Source organism: Triplophysa dalaica, chromosome 18 (genome assembly GCF_015846415.1).
Source record: "Triplophysa dalaica isolate WHDGS20190420 chromosome 18, ASM1584641v1, whole genome shotgun sequence".
Taxonomy (NCBI): Eukaryota; Metazoa; Chordata; class Actinopteri; order Cypriniformes; family Nemacheilidae; genus Triplophysa; species Triplophysa dalaica.
Window position 1 is genome coordinate 18,122,290 of NC_079559.1, and position 14,936 is coordinate 18,137,225.

At 35.3% G+C, this 14,936-nt stretch overlaps 2 protein-coding genes across 2 annotated transcripts; one reads left to right on the forward strand and one right to left on the reverse strand.

The window, feature by feature from the left end:
* Window positions 1–393: 393 nt before the first annotated feature.
* Window positions 394–9,921, reverse strand: sypb (synaptophysin b). Its single transcript, XM_056730040.1, has 8 exons — window positions 9,793–9,921; window positions 7,968–8,033; window positions 5,632–5,756; window positions 5,231–5,429; window positions 4,754–4,945; window positions 3,319–3,457; window positions 3,037–3,210; window positions 394–1,645 (listed from the first exon to the last, which is right to left on the reverse strand). The coding sequence occupies exons 1-7, from the start codon at window positions 9,808–9,810 to the stop codon at window positions 3,068–3,070; spliced, it is 882 nt and encodes a 293-aa protein (XP_056586018.1). The 5' UTR covers window positions 9,811–9,921; the 3' UTR covers window positions 394–1,645; window positions 3,037–3,067.
* A 738-nt stretch (window positions 9,922–10,659) lies between these two features.
* nfu1 (NFU1 iron-sulfur cluster scaffold homolog (S. cerevisiae)) lies at window positions 10,660–14,324 on the forward strand. Its single transcript, XM_056773176.1, has 8 exons — window positions 10,660–10,788; window positions 11,051–11,124; window positions 11,854–11,989; window positions 12,336–12,402; window positions 12,708–12,825; window positions 12,911–12,974; window positions 13,168–13,342; window positions 13,907–14,324. Exons 1-8 carry the CDS (start codon window positions 10,730–10,732, stop codon window positions 13,949–13,951), a joined length of 738 nt encoding a protein of 245 aa, XP_056629154.1. The 5' UTR covers window positions 10,660–10,729; the 3' UTR covers window positions 13,952–14,324.
* Window positions 14,325–14,936: the final 612 nt, after the last annotated feature.

Here is a 14,936-nt window from a genome sequence, read left to right on the forward strand (position 1 = left end):
CGCACAATAAACTCAGTGATCAGGACGATGAAGCAGAATATAATGTCAGTTATTTTTAATGACTTTCATTTTGTATAAATTATAATAACTTTAGCAGTTAATTTGTTAGTTTCAGAAAACATTGTCAGTTACAAACGGCCACGTGTGTTCCTACTTCGCCCTCTGGTGGAGGTATCATGACAGGCATCATCTGTGTAGAGGATTATTTCTTTATTATTGTCCAGTGACAACAAGGGGACAGTGAAAAGACTGTGTCATACTTAAAGAAAACTAAATATGTTTTTATCTTCAAACTTTTATGTTGTAACCTTAACCTTTTAGTCAGCTGTTATTTATTTCATAAAGGTTAAAACCTTATCAAAGACAAGCACACGGGATACCATCACCACATCACATGTTCTAACAGGGTTTTATTTCGCATTATCAGACAATATAACGAGGAAGAGAAAAAAGCAATATGGACCGTCATATGAAAGAGAGAGTGCATACAAAACCAATTTCATTAGGAACAAAAAGACAAAAATCACAGACATGTATTTTTAGAAAGACTTTAAATGGATCCGTCAAATTTGTGCCTATATTTGAATTAGAGCAGTGGTGTTTCACAGCACTATATAGGAAAACATCAAGTACTGAAGCACCCCCACTAAGTGTTCATTTTTCTATATGGACTTTTATAACATAAATATCATTAAGACAAATTAGCAAAAACGAATTATAGGGCAGTTTCACAGACATGGCATGGATTAATTCAGAAGTAAGCCTTAGTTAAATTATGAATGTGCTTAAGAAAAAAAACATTATCAATGTTCATCTTGATACACAACAGAATTTATATATTTTGTCAGTGCAAGCTGTTATAAATTGAGACAGCTCAAACATGCATTTTAGTCTTGGACTAGGCTTAAGCCTTGTCTGTAAAATTGGACCTATAAATGTTTGAACAGTTAACCAAACAAGAAAAGGAAATAAATCTGCATAATTTGTGCACATTATTGTGGGCTTTAGCTTGAGTAACTTTCACTTACCAGAGATTGACATAACTATTAAATACTATCTATCATCTGGGTTCACACAGACTTTACGAGAATGTTTCACACACACAAAAGAATATCACACATTCATTAAGGTGGTTTAAGGTCAGCACTGTTAATGTGGGTTGAACAGTGAAGATGATGTGGTTGTAGAAAACACCAACACAATAAATAAAAAGTCACAAAAATAAAACAACATTAGGTGTAATTCACAATACCGTATATCTATTTAAATATAATTTATATTTACACCATAAAGACAAACACATTCACTTTAATATAACTACAATTCCTATTATTCATTCAAACAGCCCATCTTAGATAACATTCACATAATAGTTTTCTTTTTTTTTGGTAGCATGTTCAAGTTTTTCCTCATCAAAAAATGGATAATATTCCTCTGGATATAATAGCATATTGAAATAAGGGTCACATTTCCTCCTGGGTCCAATGCATTTCCTATTTGGTTATGTTCTTTTTGACAACCCAGCTCAAATGTGCCTCCCCCATTCCGTTAAAACCCACAACTCATACAGAAAGATTGAACAGAGTGGAAACGAAGCTAACAGTTTCCATGCTGACTGATCACATGACCATCCTCTCAATGTGATCTGTAGAGATAAAAAATACATACGTATTTAAAAATGTCTAATATGTGTATGAGAATCGATACATACATATTACACATTAAAGGAGGCGAGGCATGAATTAAAACCACAATTTTAACCCAAGCTTTTATTATATAAGAGGGAATCGTATTCACGCGAACATCATGTAAGTGTCAGAGCTGAAAACGCCCTTGCTACTGAGATTACATCTGTTATTGACACCAGCCCCAGAAAACGCCAGCTTCTGGAATGCACCTATCTATAACGACATTGATAGGTTGAACACCACCTCCACAGAAAAATATAAACGACTACTTCTCTAGCCTCGCCCACTGGTTCGCGCATGACAGTACTGAAGTAACGGGATAACTGGTCTCAAATGCTGACAGTTACGGTCATATATCATTAAACGCAATACAAGTATAGGCTATACAAACTATACGCAAAGCCTTGCCATCACATCCGGGAAATAAGTCAGTAAATTTTAGTAAAGCTTGTGTATGCGTCTCATGAAAGACTGATTTGGGAAGGTAATTTATAAAACACAGGAGGTCTCCAGATAATACTGATGCCATGCGAAAACTGTGAATGGTGCTACTGGTGACCTAACGTTTTGTTTACCAAATTCACAAAAGGCTCCAACTATGCAAACAGCTATCCAATCAATGCGGCACGGCCATTAAATCGATCTTTTGTAGCACTGGCTCAAAACCACTGTAGAAAATAGCCTATTAATCTTTGATTTAGATGTTTTTTAAATGTAAAAATCACACGAACGTCATAACTAGACCTCATAAAACAGTATAAAACAATAAACGAGGCCATTTCATGTCACCTTTAAATCTAGCTTTCCTTTAGCTCAGTGCTAAAAGCATGGCACTGACAATGCCAAGATCATGGGTTAGACCACAGGGGATTAGAAACAAAGTATAGGATATTGCCCTTTGGATAAAAGCGTTTGATAAATTCATGCATGTTAAAATAACAATACAAAAATACATATATTTTTTAAATATATATTAAAAAGGGGTATTCAAATAATTTTTAAATGGCGATGTTCAACGGAAGTGAGAGTGGTTTATTTAGATTTAGTACATATTGTTAAGAATTCTCAAAAAAAAATGCCTGTTTAATTTAAAGGATAAGAAAGACGTGTGGTGGCCATTTGCAGTCATTTTGGGTAACATTAGTTAAATAAGTAAATGATGTGTCTATTTCGAAAATATATACAATATACGTTACATGAAAAGGAAAGCCATGTGTATCATATATTGCATAAATGCAAATAGTATTTGTAAAAATAAATGAGAATATAAATAAAAATTAGATCAAAACATGGAAATCAAATTTTTGCTATATTGTTTTCTATATTGTGTCATTTCTTGTTCACTCACCAGTGCGGTGTTTCAGCCCACGTGGCTGAGCTCACATCTCATTTGAAAAAGAGGTGGGCTCACCATGACCATACTCTCCTTGGTTGTAGCCTCCGCCTTCGTATCCACCACTCTGCTGGCCATAGTCTGGCTGGTAACCCCCCTGAGTGCCAGCATAACCTTCCTGTCCATAGCCTTTAAAAGTACCCCAAAATGACTTTAAACATTGTGGAACACACTCTAGATGAAATAAACCTATGAAATTCTTCAATGAGTATAAAAGAGAACTTTATCTTTGCCCACCCTGGCCGAAAGATTCTGGGGCTGGCTGCTTCTCTCCGGAGGACACATGAGTGCCAGCAAATGCTGCAAGCCAGCCTGTTTCCTTTAAGACAAACCACAGGTTCCCTGCCCACAGCACCACATTACAGAAGCCGAATGCCTATAAGAACCAGAGAAATGAACACATGCATTCAATGGATCTTTTCTGTGTTCACAATGATGAAATACAGGCAGTTTCATCAGACTGAAATAATTTTTCAGTACATAAAATATACAGTATAGAGCAGAGATTCTCAACCGGTGGCCCTTTGGTGGGCCTCGGGGCGCCATCTGGTGGGCCGCATAGACAGTGGTAGACTACAGCCAAATTAATTTGTAATTATTTTAATTGACACATTTTGTTATTTTCTAATGATTTAATTAGTCTTACGAATTTACATGTTAAAGAAACACTAAAGTGGAGTCAAGATGCATTACATAAAAAAAAATTTGAATGTCGCAACACCAAATACGTCACAATGTCAGATTGAACTAACACGTTCAATCTCGGGTTGCGAAATTCAAATATATTTCTTGTTTCAGTAAATGATGTTACTGTTAAATGGGTTGTTCTCTGAAAAGAAAAGTTCTGTGCTCGCAAAAGCATCAAAGTGTGTGGTGAGAAAATACGACGCAAAATACATTAACTGTGTCTGACCTGTTACAGGTATATAAGCCTTAATCTGGTGTTGTATTTTTCATTTGTTATTGATTTGTTATCATTTGTTAAAACCAGTGGGATAATTATATATTTTAAATAATAATAATAATAATATATATATATATATATATATATATATATATATATATATATATATATATATATATATATATATATAATTACGAGTAGATGTAGGCCTATATTTAATTTTAAATGTATTTCATCCTATAAAGAAAGAATAAGAAATGCTGCGTTAGACTATAGCTCGAGCTGCAAGGTTTCTCTGAATAACTGCGCTTTTACAGCCGGCTAACGAGAACTCTGCAAACTGCGTGTCTGTGTAAAAGATGTTTTATTGTGTGTGAACAGAATTTGAGGACTGTGCACTTGGAATTATTTGCAAAAGCGCGGCTGTAGACACCGTCACATGGGGTTACCAGGAGTAACTTTGACTTAAATGACAACAGGGGGAGGTTCAAATGTGCTTATGAATACGAAAAATCTACGTAATTATTAGTGAATGAGACCCAATGATTTCATCTATTTGGCTGACTTGACTAAGTCTGCTACTGTGAAATAACAGATTAATTGCAGAGTATAACATTGTGCTAACATGAATATTTTGTTCATACTATCATATTTGGAAAGGTGTTCCTCGGAATGTTTTTAAACAGTTTTTGGTGGGCCATGAGTTGAAAAAGGTTGAAAACCTCTCGTATAGAGGATACCAGTTTTTATTATAGCGACAGTACCTACCACAGATGTGTTTAGGCCAGACATCACAGGTTCGTGGATTTCTTTACACTGGTTATCCTCATGGTCACATGCAGTAATGAGATTGAGGACCTCATCAGGATCTGTGGCCCTCTTGACATCGGAGAGACCTTTGGCCCACGCTGATGAACTTACCAACCACATGAAGGTAAAAATAGCAGTCACCACAAAATCCTACAGAACAACAAAACAATTTTGGATCATTATTTAAACAGATTTATTTATCATGTCAGATAAATCACGGTTATACTTTAATGGAGCATTTTATTAAAATAAATACAGTAAAATGCTAGCTAATATCGATATTAGACAACTGAAGCCTGATATATACGTACTTTTGGCCCATGGTGAAAAAAACAAAAATTATCATCATACACAATCTATTAAGATGAAATAAGAAAAAATACTCATTTTAAATAACATATACTTTCACAGAAGAGGTACTGCGAGACAACTCACGGCCTGAGCGCCTCTGTTTCCTTCACGGTATTTCTCCATGAGGAAGACATACACGGAGATGGCTGCCATTGAATAAAGGAAGGAAAAGACACCAATGGTGACAAAGAACTCAGCCGAGGAAGAGTTGTCGCCCACCAGGAAGATTCGCTCAGGCTGCGGCTCTTTACATGTAGGAGCATCAAACCACACCTGGTGCAATCTGCCAAAGAAAGAGAATCTGGTACTGTGTCTACTGTTAATAGGTGTATCTGATATTTTATTGTGACAGGGTAGAGTTGATTTAGTAAACACTACAGGACCACGTGTTACCGCAAGGGAATCAAAAGCAGTAAAAGAAGGCAGAATGTCAATGTCAGCTTTACTGTGATCTGATTGGATGAGGAATTCAGTGGAACACTGACCTGAACGGGTAACCAAATTCAACCTCAACATTGAGATTACTTTCTGTTCGATTCTTACACTCCACACTCAGACGAAACACTCCAGAGTAACCGCCACAGGTGGAAAATGCAAAGATGGCAAAAAACTGAGAGACAGAGAGAAAGAGTCGTTGATTGTACATGTCTCATCAAAATAATGATCAGATAGAATAATTTAAACTGGAAACCTGTTTAATCAAGTCATTTCGACAAAACAGAAAAAGTATATATATTCGATAGGGATTTCTATGGTTCAAATGTGAGGTACAAATTGCTGGAATTCTTACATACTGTAAACTAATGTACTTTCAAAAGACTAATAAACACTCGTTCACTCATTGGATCAGTATAAATATAAAGTAAAAGGCGACTCTATATTATAGGAGATAACACTGTGGTTTTGTGCTGCTTTACTATCTGCTCTATGTGTCGATTCTTGCAAGCTTAAACCAGTAATATCTCAGAATCTACACCACAACTCCTCTGGTAAACAATAAATTTGTACCGTAACACAAACATAAACATTCAAACAAAAATTCTCACAATAACATTGTTTTGAATGTTGACTGATTGATGTAATCTTAAAGACACTATTGTAACAATAGAGCTGGTCTAGATAGAGCAGGAGCGTGTTTACAGTCAGTCAGTGCCCTCCCTTCACTACAGGAAGATCCGATTGCATAGAAAATCCGGCTATTAATCTTACTGAGGTGCTTCACCATCTGTCACTACACACACTGTGCCGGTCTACCAAACACACGTCATGGAGAACATGCGCACAAGCAGAAAGCAGGTATTTATAATCACACAGCTTTTTCTCTTGGTACTCTTTTGCTTGTGAAGTATACGACACAAATATTTGTGTAATATGGAAAGTAGACCAGATATAATAAAGACGGATCATAACTTTTCTGATCAGTACATTGTTGTGATTATATTTACGTGGCAACTGTACGAAACAGTAACAAAACAACTTCCTAAAAAGCAGCCTAGAATTGAATTTCATACTGATAGATTGATGAGTCTGCCCTACTTTACTAATATTGACCTACAGCAGTATGCATACAGCTATAATAAAAAGAAAATAACAGTGAAAACTTAATCTCATTTAAGACAGTAGCTGGTATCAAGAAAAGCCATAAATTAAGAAGCAATGAACCCAGAATAGTGTTTTGTATTAAATTGTGAGCTTTATGTGTATTGTTACACCAAAGTACCGCATCAACATCCATGTAACCAACACAATTTCATTTCATTTAATGTAATAAAATTATTCCTCAGTAAAATTATACTGTGCTGTGTGGTTAGAATCTTTTCCAACCTCAGTGTACTTATTTAAATGCCTAAACATGTATACAACATTTACAACATATGCACATATGTACACATTTGATGTAGATGCAATTAGACTCTAAAGTTTGATAATAAACAGCAAAAATTCTCTAGATTTGTAGACTATCACTGGTAAACCCTGTCAGATCGCTGTCAATCACAGATTACGTAAGCAGCTTCTGTGACTGTTCAAAGCCACCCGCACATGCTGTGCACAATAGCGTGTGTGTCTGTGTGTGTGTCTACGTGTGTTGTGCTTAGTGCCAACCATAAGAAAAACTAAATATGCACTTTCCTTACAGCTTTAAAGTTGCAAAATCATCTGTTTTTAAGAACTGATGAAACATAAATATGAAGTAAGAAAACAATTTGTGTCATTCCAGGATGAGTCATTTTGCATTTCTCGTAATGTGTAAAGTATTTAAATATCAAGACAACATAAGATGCATATTTACAAAACACTGTTTAATAGAATAGTTCACCAAAAAATGACAATTCTGTCATCATTCATTCATTCTCAGGTTGTTTCAAACCTGCATCAATTTCTTTGTTCAAAGAAAGATATTTAGAAGAATGTAAGCAATTTTCAGTTCTGGGACATCATCCACTACCATAGAAGGAAAAACATTTTTTTGTTCTGTTGAACAAAAAATGAGATATGTTGAAGAATTTAGGGAAACAAACAACTGTGGCATCTTTGACAACCATTTTTCCTACAATGGTAGTCAATTTTGTCCCGATAACATAAAATTGCTAACATTTTTCTGAATATCTTTCTTTGTGTTCAACGGAACAAAATTATTTATACAGGTATGAAATTACATGAGGGCGTAGTAAATGATGACAGAATTTTCATTTGTAGGTGAACTGTCCCTTTAAAAAGAGATTGCATGTCATGCGGTGAGAGCTGAATTAATACACAAAAGTGTGTAAATGACATTCTTCAGATTATTAACCTTTAAAACGCTGTAATTTGAGTTACTTACCCATTGTAAGACTTTAATGAATCCTAATGGCTGTTTGAAAATTGTGAACTGCCCAGTGGCGACCAACTGAAAAAAATAATGTCAACAAACCGATTATTTCTATAAACCTAGAAACTAGCAACTATATTCGGTATTTTAAATGACCTGAAGCACAGTTTCCTCAACACTTTGATTTTGCTCTGAATGGATATTGTTCTAGCTGCTAAGTTAAGACTGTGTCTTAACAACTGGTCTGACTGAATAGCAATTAGTTAGGACAAATATTTTATTTGGTTACATTAATGAACATGTCACACAGAACAAACATTACTAGGTTATTTGATGCATCTCAGGCTGCTCATAGTTAGAAATGTCATTAAAGGAATCTGCAAACCCCTGCAATACTGAACACAAATACAGTATTAGCCTACTAAATAAATGTGGTTACAAATGAATCATCTTTTACAATTTGCATGTTTTGAGAAGATGGAAACAATATTATTGGTGTGTTTAATCTGCTTCTTTTGTTTTGCCAAATTCAAAATAAACGACATACATGAACAAAGATACTCCTATTCCTAATATGATATAATAACAATGATACATTACTATTATGATTGTTTGGACCCCTTCCGTCATAACCTGACAGTCCCTGCCTACGTCACTGATGACGACAGAGCTGCCCGCCGCAGTGTCTTACGGCGACCAATAGAGAACAAGCGAGAGGAGACTTTACAAGCATGAGATAGAATAAGCAAAGCTGCTTATCTCAACGTTTCCTCTATAAAAAAACGACTTGCGACCATTAGCAGGCTACAGCCCGATATATTTTACTCGCACCGCGGGCATAAAGCCAGCGAGAAGTGCCTCGAACGGGGAAATGCGGCACACTGCAGTCTGAATGCAGTATGAGCATCGTACACAATCCTCTCTCACTTTGCGCACATCCATGCAAGTGATGCGAAAAGTGTTGTAATCCACAGTGTAACATCCCTGTTTCCCCCTGATGTCATATCTGACAAATGCGATGTTTAAATAAATAGCATTGGTATGTCCGATTCGAGCTTTAGTGAATCAGTTCTTTCAGATGGATCTTTTCATCGATTCGGTTCGTTTGATGCATCGTCCGAACAGTTTAAACAGTTCTCGGTAACTGGAACTGTTTCGTTTAAAATGCTGCAGTTTACAGTGTATATAAATTGCTTTGTAAATAGATTGTTGTTTACGGTCCCAACATGCTATACACACCATGCTTTACTCGCGAAATGAGTCTCTACAGTCAATTGCCTTTGCGAATCGGCTCGACCGAATCACTCTAAAAGAACCAGTATAAAGACGATTCGTTTACGAATCGAACGCCAATGTCAGTAAATATAAATAGCGCGGAGACTGTACTCGTCTTTTTCATGTCTTAGCATTGACATTTTGTATTCTAATAGAAATTACGTTTTTGAGTTATACAAGTCACATTGGCGCATGTCGTCCTTTAGAAATGTCTGCGCACAAATTCAGTCATTCTCATTAAACATAAATATTACACAATTCAAAACACCACTGCATGCAGTACAGATTGCGGTTATTTATTAGTTCACACGTATTTTCTTAAATTGCATGGATTTCCCTTCTGTTACTTTTTTTGAAATTATATTTGCACAAAAACGATTCACTGAAAGCCAACGACGTATCGTTATCTCGAGGTATTTTCTTTTAAGCTCCGTTTTCCGTCTAGTTTATAATAGAGATATTTAACTAAAGTCGTTTTCATTTAATACTACTCGCAAAACACATTAAGCGTTTGCTGTATATTATAATGTATTAGGCGAATAGCTGTGATTGAAAGACCTACCTGGTTGACAATATCCATCTCTGCCGCTTGTCGGTGATAAGAGGATTAGATGTGCAGAGGTAGAAGACCGAAACATCCGGGTCACAACGAGAGTTCCGCTATACTACACACTATTTATAATGACTCTCAGCGACGCTGCTGTTTATATAAGGCATTAACGCAACCGTTTAGGATAAAATAATCTATAAGTTGTTTCTGAGGATAGCATTGTTCACAAGATAATCAAACCTCTAATAATACAGCACATTTTATAGGCTCTAATATAAAAAATAATTATTACATTTAGCTAGAATATTAATAGTTAAATATTGTTTATACTGTAAAAGCCGATGTTACATAAGATAATCAAGAAAATGATGTGTATCTATGTTTAGGTTTAATTTGTAATTTTTACACGATTTAAAAATAAATTAAAGTATTTTTTTTACTTGCACACTGCAAAATAAGTATAGGTTATTGAATCATAGCACTTATAAATTCCATGGTATGTGAGATTACCTCATACCAACACTCTTAAAAACCCCCAAAATATTTTAGTGTTATTTTCGAAGACATAAATTGTTTTTATTTTATATTTACATTTATTCCACTTAGCAAATTGTACTGTTTTTGTTTAGTTGAGATCCTCGGCTGCGCATAGTGCGCATGATATGCGTCGTGTCGTGTTCTTCTCTATCCACTGGGGGGCAATGCATCTCCTCAAGTGGCATAGGTGATAAAAAGAGAGACGTGCGTTCCATATTTATTTATTTAATCGTCCACTATTTGTGGTCGCATGGTTTACTGACATTCTAAAAACATTTTTTTAATGATATTTTAATTTGCTTATATACATGCAACATAATTTTTTTTTCGCATACACTAAAATTCCGTAAAATGCATATTTCCGCCCAGCTATAGAGTCCGGATGTGACGTCAAAGGTATACACGCACAATCATGGCTGCCTACAGGAGCGTTGGAGTTGGGGGCAATCTTTTGGCCTTTTTAACGAGATCGTGAGTCGTTATAGCACTACATTGTTGTACTAATGGGACATAAGTTGCATTCTTAAACAAATGTTTTATAGAGATGCTTTATTGTTTTTAGTATTTCGTAACACTTTACAGTGTCCCATCAATGTCTGAATGACGCAGATAGATGGTATAGATTGGAGCTTTATAATATTGTTTATCATGTCAGTGATCTGTAATATATTTTTTGCAAATGGTATCTGTCAAAACAGTGCATTTCCAAAAATAATTGTCGTCCTTTGTGCAGGTACCATGGGCTTAGCAAAACTCCCGATATAGTGAAAAGAAGTGCATTGCCACATCATACAACCAACATGTTTAGTAAGTATTTTAACAAAACACGAGCTGAGTCTGAATTGGCTCATTTGTTCACTCATGCACTATTCCCTATAGCCTATAGCGAATGCTAAGCAGTCCACTATATGGGGAAGAAGTGAATGAAAACAATTTCGCACACTGACGTAATATATCCTGCGTTTGACAGTACTGTCGCGGACATTCGTCATAAACAATTTCGGAGACTGACATAATATATCCTTCGTCTGACAATGCTGTCGCGCACATTCGTCATAACGCTTATATTACACCTGTGTGGCTATGTGGATCGATTGTTTTGTAAAATGTCAAAGTTCATTTTTACATTATTTGTCATGTTAATTGTAGGCTATTAGTTTTTAATAAAGAGAGCAAAACAAATGTTTGCCACGTTTATTTACTATTACATGTATTACGTTTAATAAATTGACTTAATATATTTAAAATAAAACACTGCTATATAAAACATTAATTTAATCATTAATTTAATTTAATAGAGCACAGAGGAACATAGGATGTACACTCAAGATCTGAATGCATTGTGGGTAAAAAGTAGGGAACAAATGTAGGAAATGAGTTGTTTACTCAGAATTCGGAAAACACTACAAAATGGCAGGACACCCGATAAAGTGCACTATATAGGAGATAGGGGGTTCGAATTCAGACACAGCTACAATGTTTTAGTCAAAGCACTCAACAGCCCCTTAATGTTTTCCCATCTTTCCTTTCATCAAGTCAGAAACATGTTTGTTCAAACCCAGAACACCCCAAATCCAAATAGTCTGAAGTTTATCCCTGGCCGTGTGGTGCTGGAATCGGGGACCATGGACTTTACTGGACCTAGAGATGCTTATTGTTCCCCGTTGGCAAGGTGGAGTTTAATAAATTACAGTATTGAGAATGTCACAATGTTAAAAGGATTGCTTCAATACTTTTCCCCTGTTTTACACCATGTTAAAGACTAAAAGTGTGAGAAAAATGTTCATGTTTAAAGAAATGTTTAGTCTTCTCAATTATGCAAAAAAAACATATCACATGTAAATAAGGGGTCTCTACTTTGTAGATTATGTATTTCTACCAAATAGATGTTTTCCTCACTATAACAAAAGAGTTGAAGCTAAAACCAATACGTTTAAATCCACATCTTATTTTTTAACCCTGTAGCAGAATCTTAAGGGTCTCTTGGCTGTATAAGTGATACTGTTTTCATTCTTCAGGCAGTTATTCAGAATCGATGGAGTCAAGAGTGTTTTGCTTGGCCCTGATTTCATCACCATTACCAGGGTAAAGAATCTGCTCCTTTTAAAGGGATAGTTCACCCCCAAAAAACCCATTCTGTCATCATTTACTCACCCTCAGATTGTTCCAAATCTGTATACATATCTTAGTTCTAACGGACACAGGGGAATATATTTGGAAGAATGTCAGTAATCAAACAATTTACTGCCATAGTAGGGAAAATAAATACTATGGGGCTCAATGTGGCGAGATCTGCTTGGTTACTGATTTTTTTTCAAATATCTTAACTTCTGTCCAGTTTAAATTGAACTTGATCTTTATTTAAACTGCTATGCTTGATTATCATTTAGGATAACGGAAACACAGAGTGGAAGGTGATCAAACCAGATGTTTTCGCCACCATTATGGACTTCTTCACATCTGGACTTCCTGTTGTCAATGAGGCAGATGCACCAAGTGCAGACACAGGTTAAATACACTATTTTTTACTTTATTTTTTAAATCATTTTAAAACTCAGGCTTTGACCATCTTTCACATGCTGTGCTCCTGTAGCTCCTTCAGAAGAAGATGATGAGGTGGTTTCCATGATCAAAGAACTGCTGGATACACGCATAAGGTGCAACACAGGTTTCTGTACTTTTGCTTGGCCAGCTAGTGTACGAAGCTGCACTACTCGTCACAGCCTCTCACATTCACTGTAGCTCGAGATTTTCTTTTTGTGTAACATTTAAGTAAATTTGGTCAAAAATGTACTGTTCTGTCACCGGGGTCTGCACCTCCTTTCTTTTGTTTCTCATCTAATCTCTCAGACCCACAGTTCAGGAAGATGGTGGTGACATTCTGTATCGGGGTTTTGAGGACGGAATTGTAAAGCTGAAGCTGCAAGGAGCCTGTACTAGCTGTCCTAGCTCCATCATAACACTGAAGAATGGCATCCAAAACATGCTGCAGTTCTATGTTCCTGAGGTGGAAGGAGTTGAGCAGGTAAGACATGTTTAATCAGTGAGGAATTAAGCCTGAAGGCACCCTAACCTCCTACTATACCACTGGCGTGTGCTTCTTCAATTAAAGAAATAGTTCATCAAGAAATGAAAATTGTCTGTTAAATTACTCACCCTCATGCTGTCCCAGATGTGCATGGCCTCCTTTCTTCAGTTGAACACAATATTTTTCTGTCGCTTTGTCAATGTTTTGCTCCACACTTGTATATATGTTAAAAAAACATCTTTAAAAATCATTTTCTGAGGTAAAACTTGTGTGTAAGAAAACTGCTAGTATTTTGACTTATTTAACAAAATGTCAACAAAGACCAACTCATACCGTGAAATGGTAAAACATCAAAACGTTTAATAAGTAACTTAAGTGAGTAAAGTGTCTTATTTTTTTTGGTGTAAAGGGGCTCCTTGTGGGCATCTGAATGTCTATATCTAAATATTTATGTGCACAAATTAATCTTGAATTGCTGGTGCAAGTCAATTTAAGCAGTTGAAATATTGTTTGTAATATATAGTGTTTCTCAGTTATTCTTCTTTCCCTTTAATCTGGTAGGTGAAGGATGAGGAAGTGGATGTAGCAGATAAAGTCAAGGAATGAATTCAGCTGGCCAATGTCACTACCTTAGCCAGCAGCCAAAGTCACTTTATTGTCCAATCTTATGCGAGTTTGATAGTGGCTACTTAGTTATACAACTTTAAAGAAGACTGAAAAATCTGTGTATTTTTCTTTAAACACATTAGATACATCACTACATTTTTGGCTAAAGATTGTTAGGTTGGTGCTGTAACAGATTGTTCTCTTGTAATATATTTTACAGAATTGAGTTATTTGTATCTCTCAGTGCACTGTCAAAATCTCTCAAAGCAGACCATTACCTGTATATTTGAATAAATGTAAATAGTACAGTATTATTCTATCATGTAAGAAAACACGCACAAAAACAAATAAAGCTAGGGTTCTCTTTATTTCATTATTCAGATACAGATTGTATCGGTCATTTTAGAATTGCAATAATATAAAAAAAAATTTGGAATGTGAATATTTCAGATACAGATTTGCTGCCGTCGTACAGTGATCTGAATGATGGGTTTAAATTCCAAGATAAAGTTAGAAAAAAGGACTGGGTTAGAAGTGGAGATGTAAAATGTATGTTCTGTATGCAAGATGATGATCTTTCATAAACAGAACCTTTTCTTTACATGCATAGACTTGTTTTATTTTATGTAATTAGAATAAAAGTGTTTGATAAAATTGTAATCAAATAGAAAAAACATTGTCAAATTTTCTTCCTGAGCTAAATGTCTAATGAATTTATTATAGGCTACATTTATTTTAAGTTAATTTTCATTTGTATATATTTTATAATGTATAATTATATTTATTGCTATACTATTTGATATTAATAATACATACATTTTAATGTACTTGCTTAATTTAAATATTTATATATATATATACAAATGTATTCTTAACTATATTAATGCTTGGAGCATCTATTGTTCGAAATTAATAAAACATAATGATACTCATCACTAGCCCGCGACAGCGGATCCGCATCCTGGTGCCACGTCTAAACTGACTC